Source organism: Arvicola amphibius, chromosome 8, assembly GCF_903992535.2.
Source record: "Arvicola amphibius chromosome 8, mArvAmp1.2, whole genome shotgun sequence".
Classification (NCBI taxonomy): domain Eukaryota; kingdom Metazoa; phylum Chordata; class Mammalia; order Rodentia; family Cricetidae; genus Arvicola; species Arvicola amphibius.
In genome coordinates, this window is record NC_052054.1 from 83831700 (window position 1) to 83853464 (window position 21765).

General features: G+C 44.5%; 1 protein-coding gene across 1 annotated transcript in view; it reads left to right on the forward strand.

The window, feature by feature from the left end:
• Positions 1–21765, forward strand: part of Dpy19l3 (dpy-19 like C-mannosyltransferase 3) — a 69435-nt gene that overhangs the window by 26415 nt on the left and 21255 nt on the right. Inside the window, exons 5-14 of the mRNA XM_038339612.2 lie at positions 693–814; positions 2212–2357; positions 5043–5166; positions 6077–6211; positions 10071–10202; positions 12663–12764; positions 17248–17321; positions 17438–17596; positions 20715–20837; positions 21154–21265. Of these exons, the coding sequence (XP_038195540.1) occupies positions 693–814; positions 2212–2357; positions 5043–5166; positions 6077–6211; positions 10071–10202; positions 12663–12764; positions 17248–17321; positions 17438–17596; positions 20715–20837; positions 21154–21265 (1229 nt within the window). The remainder of the gene's footprint in view (positions 1–692; positions 815–2211; positions 2358–5042; positions 5167–6076; positions 6212–10070; positions 10203–12662; positions 12765–17247; positions 17322–17437; positions 17597–20714; positions 20838–21153; positions 21266–21765) is intronic.

The window sequence follows — 21765 nt, forward strand, 5'->3', positions numbered from 1 at the left end:
ACAATATTCTGTTGTGTGTCTGCCTGCAGGCCAGAAGAGGGCACCAGACCCCATTACAGATGGTTGTGAGCCACCATGTGGTTGCTGGGAATTGAACTCAGGACCTTTGGAAGAGCAGGCATTGCTCTTAACCTCTGAGCCATCTCTCCAGCCCTCTTCAGAAACTCTTAACTGTACCTGTGTGTGAATGTCTTCCCCAGCAGCTGTCATAGAGGCTTTTGTTGTTGTTATTGTTGTTTTGTTTTGTTTTGTTTTTTGAGGCAGGTTTTCTCTGTGTAACAGCCCTGACTGTTCTGGAACTGACTCTGTAGACCAGGCTGGCCTTGAACTCACAGAGATCCGCCTGCCTCTTCCTCTCCAGTGCTGGGATTAAAGGTGTGGCCACCACCACTCTGCCACGTTTTCTTTTCTAACACATGTTTCTGCTGCTTTTGTCAGACATTAGGCTGCCATCATTGCAAGGGTTTATTGCTGGGTCCTGTATTGCCTACCATTGTTTGACACATCTGTTTTTTTGTTTTGTTTTGTTTTGTTTTTTGTCTCGTTATGCTTTGTCCCTGTGGCTCTATAGTTTACTCTGAAGTCATTTGTTTTAACCACACTCTCCACATAAAACAGTTTATGTATCATGTGGAATGAATTGAGAAGCATGTCATTTTTTTCTCTTAATTTTTTTTTTCAAATATTCTTAGGTTTTCATGGCTTAATCTATGACAATAAAACTGAATCCATGAGGACGATTAACCTCCTTCAGCGAATGAATATTTACCAAGAAGTTTTTCTCAGTGTTTTATATAGAGTTCTCCCCATACAGGTATGTAGCATTGTCTTCATTGAGTTCTTAGTGTCTGATAGTGGTCCTTACCTGCCGCCACTCAGGATGGAAGTCTCTCTCGCTCGTGTTCTCTGATTTCAGCTGGTTTGGTAGAGGACTGGCACTGAGGGCTCTGAGAAGTTTGCTTTGTTTTCATTGCTCTTTAATCCTGTAAAATACTGCTATTTTATTTTTACCAGTAGATGCCTCCTGGCGTATGTCACAGTATGTGTGCAGTCTAGAAGCTTCAGACATAGTTTCGTTTGAAAATGTGTAACTATTCTTGACTAACCTGTTTTTCTAAAACTTAACTTTTCTTTGGCAGAGGGGTTTTAAGACAGGATTTCTCTGTGTAGCCTTGGTTATCCTGGAACTCGCTCTGTAGATCAGGCTGACCTCAAACTCAGGAAGATCCACCTGCCTCTGCCTTTCTAGTGCTGGGATGAAAACATGTGCTCTATGACTTATCTCTATGATTTTAAAAAAATACATAAAATTATCCGATCACAATGACCATTTCTCACGTGCATGAGGCAGAATTAAACAAAGTTAGGTGTTGGTCTGTCTAGAGGCCTCCGTTGCTTCTTCTCTTGCTAGTTTGAAGGACAGCTTCTCTCTGGTAGGTGGGAGGTGGTGATGACCCTACTGCTAGGGTCCACTGCAAGCTTTTCAGTGTTACCTTTCTATGGACGTACTTTTGCAAGGATTTCTGTTATTTTGGATTTTTTGAATGTGTAGGGTTTTGTACAGGTATATACAGAGACCAGGTATTGGAGTTACAGGTGGCTGTGAGCTGCCCAGCATGGGTGCTGGGAACTGAACTTTGTTCTTCTGCAAGAGTGATGTGCACTCTTAATCAGTGATCCAGCTCTCTAGGCCCCTCTATGGACATATTTTTTAAATGCCAGTAAGGAGGGTTAGGACATCTATGATAAACTTTCATGGTTTGTGGAATGAACCAAAGGCCTGGCACTCCTAGATGTGGTGTTTACGTGAACATGGTCCCCATAAGCTCATATATTTGAATTCTTGATCCTCAGTTGGAAAGGATTAGGAGATGTGGCCTTGTTGGAGTGGGTATGTATTGGAGGAGATAGAGAGGCGTTCAAAGCCAATACCATTCCTAGTTGGCTCTCTCTCTATGTCCTCCTTTTGGAGCAATATGTAAGCTCTCAGGTACTGCTCCAGCCTGCCTACCTGCTGCCCTGCTCCCACCATGATGGTTATGGACTCACCCCCTGAAACTGCACCCACTAAACTCTTTCTTCTGTATGTTACCATGGTTACCATGGTTCTCCTCACAGCAAGAGAACAGTAACTAAGACATTAGGCAAATAGGCCACCACTGAGCTGCATCCCCAGCCCTGATGAGTAGTTTTTATTGTTGCCTTTTGCAGAAATATCTCGAACCTGTTTATTTTTATATCTACACTCTTTTCGGGCTCCAAGCAGTCTACGTCACAGCCCTTTATATAACCAGCTGGCTCCTTAGTGGCACCTGGCTCTCAGGACTGTTGGCTGCTCTCTGGTATGTCACCAACAGGTGAGTTGAGTCAGTTTGCTCTTCTTCTCCTGGTTTTGGGTGGGAAGCAAAGTGACTGTTTTCTTATGCAAAGGACCACTGTAAATAGTGTGGTTGGTGAGCCAGAGCACAGTGTGCTGCTTGAGAGGTTCTTCTTGTTCAGCAAGACAGAAAGCCCTATTCCAAAGCTTTCCCTCAAAAAATACCGCAGCACATCCTCATCGGTTACAATCCCACTGTCGATGCCTGCTCGCTCCGTGGTCAGTATTTCTTTAGCCACACACCTCATCTCCGCACAGGTAAGTGATAGCAGAGGTGTATGAGAGAGTGTGGGGCGTTTGTATGAGTGCATGTATGTGAGTGTGTGTGTGAGTATATATCAGTGTATGTGCGTGTGTATGTGTGAGAGAGAATGTGTGAGTGTATGTGAGTGTAGGCAGAGACCCAGCCGTGAATAATCAACACAGAAACTATATTAATTACAACACTGGCCAATAGCTTATGCATTTCTAGCTAGCTCTTACATCTTAAATTAACTCGTTTCTAGTAATCTGTGAATCACCATGAGGCTGTGGTTGACCGGTAAGGTTTTGGCTGATGTCTTTCTCCTTTGGCAGCTGCATGGCATCTCCTTGACTCCGCTTACTTTCTCTCTATATCTCTGTTCAGATGTGTCTCCCCCCACCCCCCGCCCCCCAGCTTTGCTCTGCTTAGCCATAGGCTGAAACAGCGTCTTTTATACCAATGGTAATGAAACACATTCACAGCATACAGAGGAGAACCCACATCATGTGAGTGTGTATGTGGGAGTGTGAGAATGTGACTGCGAGTGTGTGAGTGTATGTATGTATGTGAGACTATGTGTGAGTGTATGTGAGTATGTGTATGAGTAATGTATGTATGTGGGAGTGTATGTGGGAGTATATGTATGTGTATGAGTGTATGTACCTATGAGTGTGTGCATGTGTGTGAAAGAGTGTGTACATGTGTGCGAGTATATAAGTATCTATATGTGAGAGTGTGCATGAGTGTGTGTGCATGTGTATATGTGTGTGAGAGTGTGTGTATGAATGTATGTGTGCGAGAGTATGTGTGTGAGTGTGTATGAGAGAGTGTGTGTGTGTATGTAAAAGAGAGAGAGAGAGAGAGAGAGAGAGAGAGAGAGAGAGAGAGAGAGAGAGAGAGTGTTAAACCCATGGTACTGTGTACGCCCTGAAGGAATTCTTCTAAACTATGTCCCAAACTCCCTTTGTAATTTTTAAATTTTGTGACATGGTCTCACTATGTTGCCAGGCTGTCTTTGAACTCACTCTGTGACTCAAGCAGGGTTTGAGTTCAGGTCCTCCCGCCTCTGCTGTCCTAGCTGCTGCAGTAAGAGGCTTTCCCAGCACACCTGCCTTCCTTGTCCATCATAATAGGATTTGCAGCAAAATATACAGTGCTATACATATGCAGTCCTTTCATTATTTGTTATTGTTGACATACTTTCATATTAATTTGTAAATGTGGGAGCCTTATGAAATATCAGTATAAAAACCTATTCAAGATTATTGGCTGGGCAGGGTGTCTTATGCTTTGTATTCCTAGAACTCAGGAGTCTGAGGCAGGAGGATCACCACAAGTATGAGAGCAGCCTGAACTATATAGCAAGTAACTGACCAGTCTGTGCTACATAATGAGACCCTGGTCTTGAAAAAAAGACTTACTGGGTTGTTCCCCAGCTTAAAGCAGCAGCAGCAATAGTTAGTAAGGCTGTTAAAGTTTTAACATGAATTCTAATAGAGCTTTTCTTCTTAATCTTATGAAACTTGTGTTTTAGATTTAGTCATATTTTATGTATTTAAGTGTTTGCCTGCATGCGTGTATATGCACCATGTGTGTGCCTGTTTCCTGTGAAGGCCATAAGAGGGCATCCAAGAGACAGTTATGAGCTGCCTTGTGGATGCTGTGACCTAAAGCTGGGTTCTCTGCAAGAGCAGCCAGTGCTCTTAACCTTTGAGCTATCTCTCCAGCCTTCCCAAAATTATTTTTTTATTATAAGTCTAGTGAATGCTTATAATATGCTCAACACTTTACAAAATCTATTCTTTTAACAATGCTATAAGGGGCTGAGTTTAGTAATATACCAAAACTAGAGATAGGCAGATCTCTGTGAGTTGAAGGCCAGCCTGGTCTACATAGTGAGCTCCAGGACAGCCAGGGCTACATAGAGAGACCCTGTCTCCAAAAAAACAAAACAAAACAAAACAACAACAACAAAAAATCCAAAAAGGCAGAAGACACAGGTTTGGTTCTCAGCACCCACATGGCAGCTCACAGCCACCTATTACTCCAGTTCTAGGGAATCTGATGCCCTCTTTTGGCCATTGCTGGCAAAACACTCATATACATAAAAATCAATCTTTAAAAGAAAAAAAAAAACAAAGAAAAGAAAATTTGCTTCAGCATCTAGAGAGGAGTAGGAAGGAGAGTTTGGCAGGGGCCTCAGTATCCTCACTAACATGGGCTTGAGCTCCGAGGAGGACAGTGGATTTCCTGTCAGCGGGGTATTAGTGATGAAGACTGTGATGACGGTTGCCATTGAGAGCTGTGGCCAGATCTCTGTGTCCCTGAATGAAATATGCCCTATAGCTAGCTATCGGGGAATCTCTTGAGGAAATGAGTCTAATTGCTACTATTCTGGTTGTCTGCGTTCTCTTCCTACAGAACAGATACCACGAGGGTTGAGTTTACCATCCCGCTGAGGGAGAACTGGGCTCTGCCTTTCTTTGCAATTCAGATTGCAGCGATTACCTACTTCCTGAGACCAAACTTACAGCCTCTCTCTGAAGTAAGTTTCTAAAAACACTTTCATTACTTGTGTTTGTTTGAGTGATTGTGTAGGTGTGAGTGTGTGTGTGTGTGTAGGTGTGCGTGTCTCTGGGTGTGCGATGTGCCACACCACTCATGTGGAGGTCATAGGAGAACTTGGGGGAATTGTTTCTCCTCCCACTGGTTCGTAAGATCCAGGGATTAAACCAGGGTTCTCGGTGTCTCTACCCACTCAGGTATTTTGTCAGTCCAAAGTTTCTAGACTACTTTTTAACCCCCGATCTTGTCTAAGATGCTGCGGTTCCCGGGGAGAGCTCTCATTCCATGACCAAAATTATTAGTTTTAAATTATGTGTGCGGGCATGTGTTGTGTGGGTACAGTCGCTTGGGTTCTGGTGCCTGGGATGGGGGAGAAGAGCATCGACCTCCTCAAGCTGGAGTTACAGGCAGTTGTGAGCAGCCCCGAGTGGGTGTCTTCTGCCACAACAGCAAGTTGACTGCCGAGCCACCTCTTCACTTCCAGGTTGAACTCAGCTTTCTCCTCCCCTGCAAAGAAAATGTTTTCAAGTGAAAAAACGTCCTCTTTACAGTCTGCCCTCAAGTAGTTGCAGGAAGCCCACACACAGTTCTGTGGAGCTGTCAGAATTTCTAAGTCGTTGCTCTTGAGAAGTGGATGGGTGTCTTGCGGCCTCTAGAGCAGCGTGGAATGCACATACCATATGTGAATATTTATATGAGAATGTCACTTCGGGATATTTGGAGCTTAAATAACAAACGCAACGGTTTTCAAAGCAGCAGTTTATGCTTTCTGCACTTTTATTTGGTTTATAGGGACATAGGCTACTCTGAAAGCTTAACTGCGAGATTTTTTTTTATGACTGCAGACATGTAAATTACCCAAAGGTTTCTCTTTTTTCCTCCCCCCACAGAAGCTGACACTTTTTGCCATTTTCATATCAACTTTCCTCTTTAGCCTGACATGGCAATTCAATCAGTTCGTGATGTTGCTGCAGGCGCTAGTGCTGTTCATCCTGGACTCCCTGGACATGCTGCCAGCCGTGAAGGTGAGCACTCTACCTTCCTCTTCCAGACAACTGGGGGAATAGCGCGATGGTTTAGAGCACGCACTGCTCTTACAAAGGACCTGGGTTCAACTCCCCACAATCACATAGCAGCTCATACAGAATAAATTCAACTCCAGATCCAGTACCCTCTCCTGGGTACTGCTTGCATATGGTATGCATAAACTCATACAGGCAAATAATACAAAGAATCCTTTGACAGTACATCTATTTGAGGTACAGGTGTATCTGTCGGTTGGCATTTATAAACATGGGTTACAATTTAAAATACAGTGTAGCTCTTAAATTTTCTTAATATAGAGTACCAATTTTTTAATACAAAACTGAATTGGGCATATAATTCTTTTGGAAGTGTTTTGTTTTTATTTTATTTTTTTTAAAAAAAGGATTTATTTTTACGTTACATATATGAGTGTTTTGCTTGCATGTATACGTGTGTACCACATGCATGCCTGGTACCTGCAGAGGCCAGGAGGGGCTCCAGATCCCTTAGTAGTGAGGTTATGAATGGTTATATGCTGGCAGATGGGTGCTAGGAACCAAACCTGAGTCCTCTATAAGAGCAGCGAGTGATCTTAACTGCCAAGCCATCTGACAAGACCTTCCTCTGTAAGCCAGGCCGGCCTGCAACCTCCCACAGTCCTCTGGCCTCAGCCTTCTAAGTGCTGGGGTAACAGGTACGAGCCACCATTCCAGACCAAACAATTATTTTCTTCCATAATATTTTATAGAATTTTCATAGTCACATTCTCCCGATACATAGAATGTGTGCTCTTATTGACTGGTCAAACACTACATATAAAATCATATAAAATATCAAAGCCATATCTACCTCCTAGTGTGTGTGCTATCACTGGGGCTTTGAGGGTTCAAGTGCTCAAGCCAGGCCTAGTGTCACCCTCTCTTCCTGCTGCCTGCTGATCCAGATATAAAATTCTTGGCTACCTCTCCAGCACCATGGCTGCCTGAATGCCGCCACATCCCACCAAGACAATAGTGGACTAAACCTCTGAACTGTAAGCCAGCCCCAATTAAATGTTTTCCTTATAAGAGTTGCCATGGTCATGGTGCCTCCTCACACAATAGAACACTGACTATGACAATTAGAAACCAGACCAGAAGGACAATGTGACAAATCACCTGTGTTTCCTCTCTCCTTCACAGATCCCAGAGTAGTCCCTTGAAAAAATCAGAAACCCAGAAATAGCAGTAGATTCAGACAGAAAAACACAAGAAAAACCCTTTCTGTAGCAGAGGACCAGAAAGGAAAAAACTTAGCAAGACAGACAACTAACAGCCCATGGCGGCCAACACCTTCCAAACACATGCAGCTCCACTCCCAACTCTGACAGCCGCTGATCGTGGGAGCACCTGGATTTCTGCCTCATGCAGCTCTGCTGAAGCATATCTGCTTCATGTCAGGGCACTGTCAGAAAATCTGGAGTTTTCACCATCTCCCACAAGCCACATGGGGAGTCTAACTTCAGCCCCCACTTAGCCTGGCGACATCCTTTCCCTCCCTGCCAGGATGGTATCAGAGGAAGCCAGCTCTGCCTTCCACTGCCAAGGTCAGAACACTAAGAAACTTCACAGTCAGGAAAGCGCCTGGTACCCAGTGCTCAGCCCTAAACGGGACCCCGTCTCAATCCCCTTTTCCTAAGAAGGGGACAGAAAGAATGTGAGCCCTGGAGGATGGGCAGGAGGGCTGAGAAATGCTGTCTTTGGGACACGACATGACCTCTGCGCACCGTGAACTCATCACAGCTGTGGCCCCCTGCACTAGATGAATCAGTGTCCCAGCAAGCAGCATGCATTGCACTCAGTGGAGAGGACATGAAGGGGATGGGAGACATGTTAAGAGTGCCTGGGATGGGGCTGGAGAGATGGCTCAGCTGTTAAAGGCTAGGCTCACAACTAAAAATATTAGTGCCTGGGGTGGGTGGGAGGGAGGAGCTGGGTGCATATGGTCAAGCTCACACACATAAACTTTAAAGAATATACGACGGCAGATACACCCACATGAGGTAGCTGTGCCATCATGGCCAGTGGTGAAACAGTCACTAAGTGACTGTTCTCTCTGCGGCGACAGAACAAGTTAAGGACAAAAGGTTATTTTCGTCTCATGGCTGCAGAGATTTCCGTCTGTCTTGGTGAAGACGTGGTGATGGGATGGGTTGGTTCTCTCTGTAGTGTTCAGAGGCCAAGGCAGCATTAGAACCAGCAGGCAGGAAGCAGGAGCAAGGATCAGAACCAGAGCTGTGCATAGCCCTGAAGGCCTGGTGCCCGTGACCACCTTCCACTAGTGGGCCCCATCTCCCAAAGACTCTGCAGCTGTGGTTGCCTGCACAAGATCAAACCAGCTGAAATCCTGGCATTTAGTTCCCCACCCCTACCCCGCCAAGTAGCTGCTTTACTGAGGATGTAGTCCTGGTAGGTCTTGCATGCTGTGATGGATGTCTCATATCCATACACCTTTGGGCAGTACTAAAAATAGACCAAAATTTGGGAGGGAGCATATTGGGGGACATAGGATAGAAATGGGCTAGATAAGATTATACTCACTGTATTCATGTATGTAATTCTCTCCCCCAAAAGTTTTAAGGCCCCACAAGTTGAGGAACAAGCCTTCAAAACATAAGTCTATGGGAGTACATTTCAGAATCAGATTGTCACAGTTATGCAGTGCTTTAAAGTTTAAATTTTCACAAAATAGTCATTGGTGTGAGAAAATAGCAAATAGCGTGGAGTATGTTTGTATGAAATGGGAGGTGCCAGTCTGACCCCGCATTGCCTATTGGTGTCTGGTAACTCTGGCCCTGCCAGCCTATCAATTACAATTCCATTTCATGTTTTTCTGTATATAGTAAGATACATTGTAGTCCTAAAAACCCCTAGCATCCTCTGCCCTGCTCTCCTAGTGACATCAGGCAAAGGCAGGCCCTGCAGGCCTCCCTTCTCTGTGCTTGAAGCAGATTGGTTTCCTTTGAGGTCAAAAGCATAAACCATTAGGGAAGTCAGGTCTGATGAACAAAACTGTTATTTTCCATAGATCTATGTAATTACGGAATTGAAAACGCTAACTTGCTTCGAAAAAGATTTACTTTTCCTAGAATGTGTATGAGTGTTTGCCTATGTGTGTATATGTCATGACACCACATGCATGCAGTGCCCACGGAGGCCAGAAGAGGGTGTTGGATCCCTTGGAGCTGGAATTACAAGCAGTTGTGAGCCTTCATGGGGGTTTCAGACTTACCCTGGGGATGAACACAAACTAAATGAAGGCATGCATGACTCGGGCTTGAAGCGGATGGTCTGGAAAGTAATGGGAAGAGATGATGTCCCAACTGTTGGTTGTAGATACTAATTATAAAAAGAATTGGAAAGAAAATTGAAAACTACAGGTCACGTTTTCATTTCCCCAAATATATTTACCCCTTTGTTGGTTTCCTTTTTCATTAATGTCACAAAATTAAAATATCCTATTTTATTGGGCTGGAGAGATGCTCAGTGGTTAAAGAGCACTCAGCATCCGCATCAAGTGGCTCTCAACCATGTGTAACTCCAGATCCAGGGGATCTGGCGCCCTCTTCAGGCCTCTGTAGGCACTGCGCACACATGCTCAAACGCACATGAAGGCTCACACACACAAATAGAAATCTTTAAGGCATTTTCTATCAGTAAAAATGAAAAACAAATGGAATTTATACAATGTTGCATTCCTCTGTAGATGGGTTTCTTGGAGCTAGGTGTGTGTTCTGCATTGCTGGTAACCTGAACTGTGGTCACTGTGCCACCGTGTCTTGGTCTCCTGATGAAATCTCCATTGTGTCGTCTTTTGCAGGCCACCTGGCTGTACGGCATACAGATAAGCTGCTTGCTCCTCGTCTGCACACTTCAATTTTTTAACTCCATGATTCTGGGATCATTGCTCATCAGTTTTAACCTTTCAGTATTAATTGTAAGAAAACTTCAGGTAGGACTTTTTAATTTTTATAGACGATTTTAAGATATTTTAGTCTTTAGTTCTGCAACTGTGTGTTTTATGAATGTGCACATGAGTGCAATTTCTAGGAAAGACAGAAGAGGGCACCAGATCCCCGGGACCTTGAGTTATGCTGTTGTGAGCTACTTAAACTGAGTGCTGGGAGCCAAACTGGGGTCCTCTGCAAAAGCAGAGCACAATCTTAACTGCTGAGCCATCTCTCCAGCCCTATAAGATCTATTTTTGGTTGTGTGGCTCACTGAACCTTATTCTCATCCTGAATTCAGATGAAAATGACCCAGTTCCCAGTAAAGAGCTCCATCAGGGTTACCTTTGCTTTTCCTTTTAAAGTGCATGCTGGAACATTTGTTTTAAGCTTTGTCAGGTCCATGTGTTGTTCTTTGCTTTTAGCAGTGATTGTTTCTTACGCAATTGAAACCTTAATTCCTGCACTAGCCAGAGTTGTTTATTTGAATTACATTATTATATGTCACAGATGGAAAACTGCAATAGAAGATTTAAAAAAATCATCTGTATTCAGTAGTGCCTTCCAGGTCTGGACCTCTTGCTGTTTGACACTCTTTCCTGTCTTTACATAGCCTGTTAGTGACATTGAAGCGAATTAAAATGCACTGTTTTCACAATTCAGAAAATCCAGATAACTGCTTACAAAGGCGTGGGGCATCTCATAAGCTATTCTAAAATCATGTAAAGTTCTTTTAGACATTTAATCCTTTGAGAATGTTATACTTGTATGCTATATATTTCCGTCATATCTACTCCCACTCTTGACCCTTCAGTCTCTCCCCAGAGACCCCAACATGTCCCCTTTCCAACTTTGTGTCTTCTTCCTCATTTATAAAATTACCCGCGGAATGCAGTTAGTTCTGAGCTACGCAAATGGCTGTGGGGCCACCCGCTGCAGCATGGGCAACCTACTGGAAGCCATATCCTCAGAAAAATGACCCTCCCTCTCCCAGCAGCCAGGAGCTTCTGGTAGCTCCTCGGTTAGGGGTGGGCCTCATCAGCCCCTCCCCATCCGTGCTGGAATCTGACTTGATCTGTCTAGGTCTTTTGAAGGGAGCCACACCTGCTGTGAGCTCATGAGTACAATCAGCCGCATCGTGTCCTGAAGACAGCATCTCAGGGCTTTTCTCTCCACCCTCCGACTCTTGCATTCTCTCCACCCACTGTGTCCTGTGGTTCCCTGAGCCTTGGGGTGGGGGCGCGATAAAGGTGTCTCATTTAAGGCTAAACACTCATAGTTAATAATAATTCTCTATACTTTGGTCAGTTATGAATCTCTGCATTAACCACTGGGAGAGGGGGGAATAAGCTTCTCTAATTAAGGCTGAGAGAATGACAGATCTGTAGATAAAAAACATAAATATTTAGAAGACAGTTCGACAGCATGGCCACTCAACAAAACAACCACCATAGGTTTTTTCCCAGGGCTAATGACCTCCCTCCCCAGTCATGTGCTTTTAAGTTTATAGAACCAGGCATGAATTCTCTTCTGGTGCCTAGACCTCATCCAATCAGAAAGCAGTTGGTTGCTCCCATAAGGTCATGCCACTGTCACACCAGTGAGCACTCTTTACCTGGCCAGCCAGTATTTTAGCAAGCAGGGTCAGTGCTAGATAAGACCATTGATGTCTTCTCCACCTCCAGCCCCCACCCTACCCAGCATCCTGCTAAGTGCTTTCCTACACTGTGAGAGCTCACCTACTGAGAGGGAGTTTCCCCAGTCTGTTCCAGTTTGGTTCCGCTACAACCCATGTGGTGTCTTCATCAGTGGGCAGCCAAGAATTTGTGTTCTTTTTTTTTTTTTCTAATTCCAATATACATCTTTTTTTAATGTTTTTATTGAGCTATATATTTTTCTCCACTCTTCTCCCTTTCTCTCCCCTCCCTTTCTACCCTCTCCCATGGTCCCCATGCTCCCAATTTACTCAGATCTTGTCTTGAATTTATGTTGTCTTAGGGTCTGCTGGGGCCTTCCTGTTCAGTAACTCATAGGTTTCCCAAGTGTTCACACCAAGGTTTTCATTTACTAACCCATGCCTTCTTGTGCACCCTTACAGGTGACCTCTGTTCAAACTCCTTCTTTGTTTAATTGCATTTGTAAATTACCTTACAGACTAGTTGGTCCCCACAAGGCTTTTTTGTACATCCTTGGTGTCATCTCACCAGCTCCCTGTACCTTTCTCCCCCTCACCCTGCTTAGACTTTAACCACCAGTATTTCCCCCTTTTCATATCATATGTAAAATTACTAAAACAAAGAAAAAGAGACCCCATGAGGTAGGTTTTGTTTCTCACTTATGTGTGTGCTGCATGAGCCAACATTTTACATCTTTAAGCAATCTCAAGTGATTATGAAGTTGTAGTTGACATTAAAATTTATTTAAATGTTTCTTAAAAATTAAAACACAATTCTTTTAATTTCTAGAAAAACCTAAAAACTGGAACCTTCCTGACTAGGATTGGGAAACTCTTATTGCATTTACTTCTAGTTTTCTGCTTGACACTTTTTCTCAACAACGTTATTAAGGTAAGTTAATAAGTGAGATATAATCCATCTGAAATATATTTATGGTATTGGAGATAAGCTTTGAACTTTTAATTAGAAATAGTTCTTTCTATAAAACATACTTGAATCACTGATGAAAGGTTTCCGTACCCGGATATTGGGTCCCTTTGCTGACACAGTAATTATAATCAAATTGAATTAAAAAGACCAGGTTTATTGGTAAAACGTCCCCAGGTGATTTTCCCAACCCCCAGAGTTGAAGTAAGGAGAGGAGACCAGGAAAAACCATGTGACCGGGCTCCTGGAGGCAGTTTAAATACCCCTCCCTGTAGGTGTAGTCTTCAGTAGCTCGTGGTGGGAGGGCTGCCACTTGGTGTGTTTTCTGGAAGGGGGCACTGAGATGGAGCTTCCACCCGAACAGTGAGTCATGGTTGACCTGGCGAGGGCCATGCTTGGTTTTGGTGGTTTTAATTTTTCATTTCTCTTCCCTTTCACAACACATCTGCCTTAGTTGCTTCTCTGTTGCTATGAGAAAGCACCATGGCCAAAGCAATTCAGAGAAGAGTTTATTTGGGCCTGTAGTTCCAGATGCGTAGAGTCCATGGGGGGGGGGGGGGGGGAGGCAAGCCGGCTGAGAGCAGGAAACAGAAATCAAACTGGGAGTTGGGTGAGGCCTAAAACTCTCAAAGCCCACCCCAGTGATGACATATTTCTTCCGGCAAAGCTACACCTTCCAAGCCTCCTCAAGCAGTGCCACCAAGTAAGGACCAAGTGTTCAAATGCCTGCGATTATGGAGGACATCTCAGTCAAATCATGGTGGTGTCTGTCTTAGATGGGGTTGCTATTGTTGTCATGAAACTCCATGACCAAAGGCAACTTGGGCAGGAAAGGGTTTGTTTTGCTTATACATCTGCAGTCACAGTTTACTGAGGGAAGTCAAGGCAGGAACTCAAACTGGGCAAGAACCTGGAGGCATGAACTGGATCAGAGGCCATGGAGGGGTGCTGCTTGCGGGCTTGTTCCTCATAGAATCCAGGACTACCAGCCCAGGGATGGCCCCACCCACAATGGGCTGGGCCCTCCCCCATTGATCACTAATTAGGAAAATGCGCCACAGGCTTGTCTATAGCCTGGTCTTCTGGAAGCATTTTCTCAATTGAGGCTCCCTCCTCTCCTAAAACTAGCCAGCACTGTGTCTGTCCTTGAACTTACCAGATTGAAGGCTCAACTTTAAAAACATTAACTATTTCCTAAAAGCACCACGGGATTTTTTTTTTTAACAATCAATTTTTATTTGTTTTTGGGAGGTTTTTGAGACAGGGTATAACCTAGTTGGCCTTGAACTCTGCATCCCACTGCCTCAGCCACCCTTGTGCTGGGACTCTAGGTGTGCACTACCGTCCCACAAGGTGGGCTTTATTGGGATTTTGTTGTTCAGAAGATGTGTGTTCATTTTTGCTCAGTTAAAATGAACAACCCCAGGCTGGGATGTCATTGAGGCATGTATGAAGTCAGCCTGTACAGAGCCCCGAGTTCCATTCACACCACCAAAACGAATTAAAAATAACTAGATAGTAGGGTGACTCATTTAGTAGCCTAGTCACTGTGCAGAATAGTCTGGTCTGCGATTCCCAGAGATCCGCCTGACTGCCTGCCGGGTGTGGCATTAAAGAAGAGCACCATCATGCCCAGTTTTTTGTTGTGTGCTTTGTGGCATGGCTTTCTTTACTGTTTGTCCAGTGGTTTCTGTTCTGTTTTGTCTTCTGTTTTCTGAGGGCAGGCTTTCCCTCAGGGTATATGTCTTGGACCTTGGTGCCCCATTCGTTTTACTTTTTACTTTATTATTTTATGTGTATGGGTGTTTTGCCTGCATGTGTGTCTGTGTACCACATTTATGGCTGGTGCTCTAGGAGAAGCATTATATCCTCTAAAATAGATGACTGTGAGCCACCGTGTCGGTGGTGGGGTCCTCTGGAAGAACCAAGAGTGCTCTTAACTGCTGAGCTGCCTTCCCAGTCCCCCACGCCCATTGTTTTTGGTTTTTTTTTTTTTTTTTTTTTTTTTTTTTGGTTTTGGTTTTGGTTTTGGTTTTGGTTTTGGTTTTTCCAGATAGGGTTTCTTTGTGGCTTTGGAGCCTGTGCTGGAACTAGCTCTTGTAGACCAGGCTGGTCTTGGACTCAAAGAGATCCGCCTGCCTCTGCCTCCCGAGTGCTGGGATTAAAGGTGTGCGCCACCACCGCCCGCCCCCTGCCACTAGTTTTTAAGCTAGAGCAAAGCTTCAGTGATTACACCAGACACCTTTGCACCTCCACTCCCATCTTCTTCAAGACTGGTCTAGCATTAGAGACATCAATAAAACATTTTTTTTCCCTTCAGAGGAGCTTGGCAGTCTCTGTTTCTTCTCCCTGTTTACTGTTGAAAAGGAAAAAATGTAGTCAATAACCCACAGTGAGCATGCCACTTTTTTTTGTTTTGGTTTGTTTTTTTGTTTTGGCTTGTTTTGGTTTTGGTTTTTCTAGACAGGGTTTCTCTGTGTGTAGCCACAGCTTGTCCTGGAACTAACTCACTCTGTAGACCAGGCTGGTCTCTGCCTCCTGAGTATTGGGATTAAAGATATGTACCACTACCACCTCCAGGCTGCCACTATGTTCTTAAACTCTGTATCATACCCACAGTTTCCTAATTGGAGGACCCAAAATTGTTCAGAAAAGGAGCTAGAGAGATGACTCAGTTGGTAAAGTGCTTGCCACCCAAGCTCAAAGACCTAAGTTCAAATCCTCAGCTCCCATGTGAAAGGCTGGGCATGGTGGCACGTGTCTGTAACCCCGGTGCCCAGGAGGCAGACAGGCTTATCCCTGGAACTCACTGGTCAGCCAGTCTACCTGAGCCATGAGTTCCAGGTTCCACAAGAGGCCCTGTCTCAAACACTAAGGTGGAGGGAGACACCTGGGCATTAACATCTGCCCTTCATACATACACATGTGCACATGCGCGGACACACACACAATCAGAAAATGTGCAATACTGAACATACATAGATTTTTCTCTTATGTTTCCTAAATAATACAGTATAACATCCACTTATATAGCATTTATATTTAATATTGTAAATAATCTAGAGTTGGTTACAAGTCTACAGAAAGCCAAGCATGGTGGTGGTGCATTCCTATAATCACAGTACTTAGGAGACTGAGGCAGGAGGTTCCTGAGTTCAAGGCCAGCCTGTGCTCTGCAGGGAAACAGAGGACTGTGCATTTCTAGCAGAGCAGTAGACTGATTGCTTAGCATATGCAGGGTCCTAAATCCAATACCTCAAACTGCACCACCACCCCCACCACCCCTTGCGCAAAAAAAAAAAAAAAAAAAAAAAAAAAAAGAGTGCAGACGAATGTTTGTATGCAAACACTACATTGATCATTGGACTCTGAAGGATTCTCTAAATCAGTTTCTGTGATAATAGCAAGGCTTGTGTGTGCTTACTTGTAGCTTACACATGCAAAGCTCATTCACTTTCCCCGCTTGCCAGACTCAGTGATCTGCTCTTTGATTGAACCAACAGAGACCTTTGAGCCCAGACTTCTGTTTTTGACACTCCAAAGGATAAGGGTCTATTGATCGGCCCTCACTGAATGTTCCAGCAGAGACCCACAATGGCAAATTAGAAAAAACAGTCTGTGAAACTCCTTGCACATACGGGACCCACAGGAAGCATTTCCCTTGCTCCGGGCAGTTGTATTTGCTGCTCAAAGGCCCAAATCACATTTTTGCCTTATTGTTAATGAATGCATTGTGTTTTCTAATTGCAGTTCTGACTTTATTTTTTTCCCTGCCTTTCTTTATCTGATATTGTTTCCCCCATTTTTGTCTTTAGGATTTTATTTTTGTTGTTTTTAATGATGCATATGTGAGGGCTGGGGTTATGCATGTGACTGCAGTGTCCGTGGAGGCTAGAAGAGGGCATCAGCTCCCCTGAAGCTGGGGTTAGGCACAGTTCTGATTTTGCTCTACTGGGGTGCTTAGGAGCCCCACTCAGGTCCTCTGCAAGAGCCAGCCCCCACTCTTTATATTATGTGAACTTTTTATAATCCATAAATAAAAAATAAAATTGTATGAATTAAAATTATAGTCTCTAATGATGAACACTGAAATTGGGGGCATCTGTACCTTAGGGTCACTTCTATCCAGAGTTATCTGTGAATGACTGAGTCCTGTGTCATTTTTGTCTTCAGAACCAAAACCTGAAAGCAGGTACATGGGCTGTGTACCTGCTTGAGATTTCAGACCATTTTGTTGATTTTTCTGATATAAAACTAAAAAGGTCACCTTTCTTTTATCTACTTCTCATGTTGAGTTCATGCAGACATTAGGGGAGAGGAGGTAAGGCCGAGGCGGGAGTTTGGGAACTGACCGTTGACTGGCCTCATGTGTCCCTCCTGCACTGTTTGCATCACGGGCTGGCGGGGAGACACTAATAGCTCCTTTCCTTTTCTCTCTTTCTAATAGAAAATTCTTAACCTGAAGTCAGACGAACACATCTTTAAATTTTTGAAGGCCAAATTTGGCTTTGGAGCAACGAGGTATGACTGGCGTGAGACTCTGCCTGCTGTTTGATCCTGAAGCCCCAAAGCCTTCAGCCCTTCCTGCAGTCCCCTTGCCTCTTGGGTATGACAGCTTGCCCTCCTTCCTTCCCCAGGGATTTCGATGCAAATCTCTACCTGTGTGAAGAAGCCTTCGGCCTCCTGCCTCTCAACACATTCCAGAGGCTCTCGGAGACTCTTCTCTTCTACGCGTACATGTTTGTCCTGTTTGTCACAGTGGTCACAGCCTCGGTGGTTGCCTTTCGTAACCTCAGGTAGGACTTTTTAACACTCCTGCCCTAATGAGGTTGTTCCAGTGGGAGCTGGGGAGGGAGGGAGGATGAGAACACAAACGGTAAGCCCAGAACAGAAGGGCACCTTTCATCTTACAAGGGAAGACAGCATCTAGGGCGGCTGCAGTACAGAGCGGGCTGCGTTCCTGGCCGATTGGCATGTTTGAAAGCACCCATCTTGGGCAAGTTGGATGACCTGTCAGTACTTCTGTCTCTTTTCCTGTAGAACAAGAAGGCCTTCAGGGCAGTTGCTGTGTAACTGAAAAAAAACATACATATAGGTATAGAAAAAGTATCTTGTACCAAGACCCTTTTGTGGGCATTAGCGACCACTAGCTGCTGTTGTCATTGTTGGCTCACAGTGACTTTCTTCTTCTAGATTAGGCACATGCAGCCCTCATCATGCTACCAATGAGAGTCATAATGTGGCACAATACAAACGAGTGAAATGACTGGAAATGGGGGGAGGTTAGTTTTTTTATGTGTGTGTGTGCACGTGTGCGTGTGCATGTGTGTATGAGATAATTTTTGGTAACTCCATCACGTTGGTTCAAGAACTTTATACATGGTGACAAAGACCTGTAAGCCGAGGCAGGAGGATTTTAGGTTTAAGGCCACCCTACACACTAAAATGAGTTCAGGGACAATGTGAGCAACTTGGATTCTGTTTAAAATAACAAGGGAAAATAAGGGCCGGACATGTGGCCCAGTGGTCTGTCGCTTATCTCGCATGCCTGAGACCCTGGTTTTGATTCCTGGTACCAGAAAAATAAAGAGTTAATTGTTGTTTGTTTGTTCCCTGGGTCTCGTGTGGAAGCTCATGAAGTTGGTATGGACATAATTGTGAGTGTTTACTGAAACTTTCACGTCCTCGTGCCTGTATTTAAAACTTAGCTCGTCTCCCAGCTACAGAAGAAAGGACCAAGGAGTTTGATGTCCTTTTTGGAAGACCTGTAGAATACTTCCCTTTGGGCTGATGGGGTTTGCATTTACAATGCATGTTTCCTTGAGAAAATTACAAAGTTGGAGCAACCGTCGTTTGTGGGAGCTTGATGGAGTCCTCAGCGAAGCCCCTGTTCTGTAGTTCTACAGCCACTTAAATGCTGACTCCCAGGCAGGAACTGCGGGAAGAGTGAGTCCGGGTCGCTCCAGCCAGATTATTAAGATTATTAAGAATAATGCAGGACCTGGGAGATGGCTCAGTGGATAAGAGGGCTTGCTGCTCTTCCAGAAGTCCCGAGTTTAGTTCCCAGCACCCATGTTGGGTGGCTCACAACCTCCCATAATTCTGGTTCCAGGGGACCTGATGTCCTCTTTTGGCCTCTGCAGGCCCTCACACACAGACACATAATAGAAATCCTTTTATTTTTTTTTAAAGATTGATTGATTGATTTAATGTATGTGGGTGCTCTATCTGCATATATACCCGCAAACCAGAAGACGGCACCAGATCTCACCACAGATGGTTGTGAGCCACCATGTGGTTGTTGGGAATTGAACTCAGGACCTCTGGAAGAACCGCCAGTGCTTCTAACCTCTGAGCCATCTCTCCCTCCAGCCCCATAGAAGTCTTCTTTAAAAAGAAACTATGAAAATATTTCATCAGTCATCAGCTGGCTCAAGATAAACCTTAGCCTCATGGAAACAGGAAAGTTCTTCTAGATGGCACAATTAATGTCACTGCAGATACACAGATGTGGACAGGAACCTAGTCCGTATCCAGAGCAGGGGAGCCCAGTGAACCTGCCAAGTCTACTGAGGCCCGATGCTGGGACCCTTTAAAACAGTTCCTTGTGTGGTGGTGACCCCCAACCATAAAATTATTTTTGTTGCTACTTCATAACTGTAGTTTTGCTACTGTTATGAATTGTAATGTAAATATCTGATACACAGGATATCTGATATGCAACCCCTGTGAAAGGGTCCTTTGCTCCCCAAAGGGCTCGTGGACCACAGGTTGAGAACTGCAGGATGAGAGGGTTCCCTCATCTACCTGTTGGGGGTTTAGAAGTCTTTCAAGGAAAAGCACCATGTTAATTAAAGAATGGTAGTTTCTTAACATGTGCTGACTTTGTGGTCAAAGGGTGATTTTTTTTTTCAGGTTTATTTACTTTAATGTGTGTGTGTGTGTGTGTGTGTGTGTGTGTGTGTGTGTGTGTGTGTGTTATGCCTATATAACATGCTTGCAGTACCCTCAGAAGCCAGAAGAGGGTGTTGGGTCCTCTGGAACTAAAGTTAGAGACCATTGTTAGCTGCCATGTAGGTGCTAGGAACCAAACCTAGGTTCTCTGGAAGAGCAGCCAGTGCTCTTAATCACTGAGCCATCTCTCCAGCCCTTGGAATCTAGGTGGGTTTTTTGTTTGTTTGTTTGTTTGTTTGTTTTTTATTAATGTTTTAAAACTGGGGCCCAAGAGATTGATCAAAAGTTAAGAGCACTGGTTCGATTCCCAGTGGTCACATGGTGACTCGGGCCCCAATCCCAAAGGATCCCATTTCCCTCTTCTGGACTCTAAGGGCATCAGGCACATACATGGTGCATATGCATGCATGCAGACAAAACACCCATACACATGAGAGAAAAACAAAAACAAATAAAAAGCAAAAAACAATCCCGGCTGCTGGACCTGGCGGTGCACCCCTGCAGTCCCAGCACTTGGGAAACAGAAGCAGGAGAGTTAAGAGTTCAAATCCAGCCAGAGCTACGTAGTGAGACCCTGTTCAAAAATAAATAAGGAAAATAAATGAATAACTAAGAGCACAGTTAAATGACATTAAGAGTTAGTGTTCCTTCTGCTGTGTGTTTAAGTTCCGTTCACACTCTCTAATTGTGCACCTGGAGCATCCTCTTAATATGATAACATTCATTTATTGGATATAGATAACGAGGCATTGGTAGGTGAAATGACCCTTGATCCATTAATTGAATTCAAAGTTTATAGGTTCATAATTTTTGCTGTTGTTTTGAGACAGGGTTTCTCTGTGTAGCCCTGACCGTCCTGGAACTCGCTCTGTAGACCAGGCTGGCTTCAGATTCAGAGCTCTCCACATGCTGGGATTAAAGGCACCGGCTTTACTGTCGCTCATTATGCTGTTTCCCCAGTGATTCCGCGAGTCCGCAGTCCATGGGTCAGACGAGAAAGTGTGCGGTTGACCTGAAGCCAGAAGCCGCTTACAACTTAATCCACACCATTCTGTTCGGAGTCTTGGCGCTGAGTACGATGAGGTATTTCCATCTCAGCCGATGTCTTTGATTTAGCTTGACAGCTCTTTAACTGATGTCGTCCAGCAGCACGATTCAGACCCTGGCAGTCACCTTTGTTGATGACTGTGGCCGCACACATCTGCCCTTGCATATTCTCCTCCCTCTATGAAATAGCACTGCGGTGTTTTTCTTAGTTGCAAACATTCTTCCCATGGTTCGCTTAAGCATCCGTTCCTAGGAAGCGGTTAAGTAACCCCGTGGCCCATGGCTTCTGCGGAAATTGATGAGACGCTCACTCCAGCAGGCACCGCTGACGGCCCTCTCTCTGCTGTTTCAGGATGAAGTACCTGTGGACCTCCCATATGTGTGTGTTCGCGTCATTTGGCCTGTGCAGCTCTGAGATCTGGGAACTGCTCCTGAGGCTGGTTCATCTCTGTAACCCAAAGAGGGTTAGTGCCATCCTCTGTCCATGCAGTTGGAAGTGAGCTGCAGAGTTTCTTCCGTATCTGTTTCAGTAGGTGCCAGGTGTTGGATAGAGTGGGTACAGAATCTGGATTGCTTTGTTTTGTTTTGTTCTTTTAGACAGGGTTTCAATGTGTGGCCCTGGCTATCCTCTCACTCTGTAGACCAGGCTGGCCTCAAACTCACAGAGATCCGCCTGCCTCTGCCTCCCGAGTGCCGGGATTAAAGGTGTGCGCCACCACCGCATGGCCCTGTCAGTTATATTTTGAAGTCACTTATATTTCTACATGTCAGATGTGATCACTATACACAGAATTTAGGAATACAATAAAAGTACAAAAAACAAAATTAAAATTTTCAGATTGTTCTATTGACCAGAATTATAACAATTATTATAAGATATTTTCTTAAAGATAATTTGCTGGCATCTACATGACAGAGCTGGCCAGCCCTAGGCAAGCCCGCTCTGCCCTCGGCTTTCGTTAGG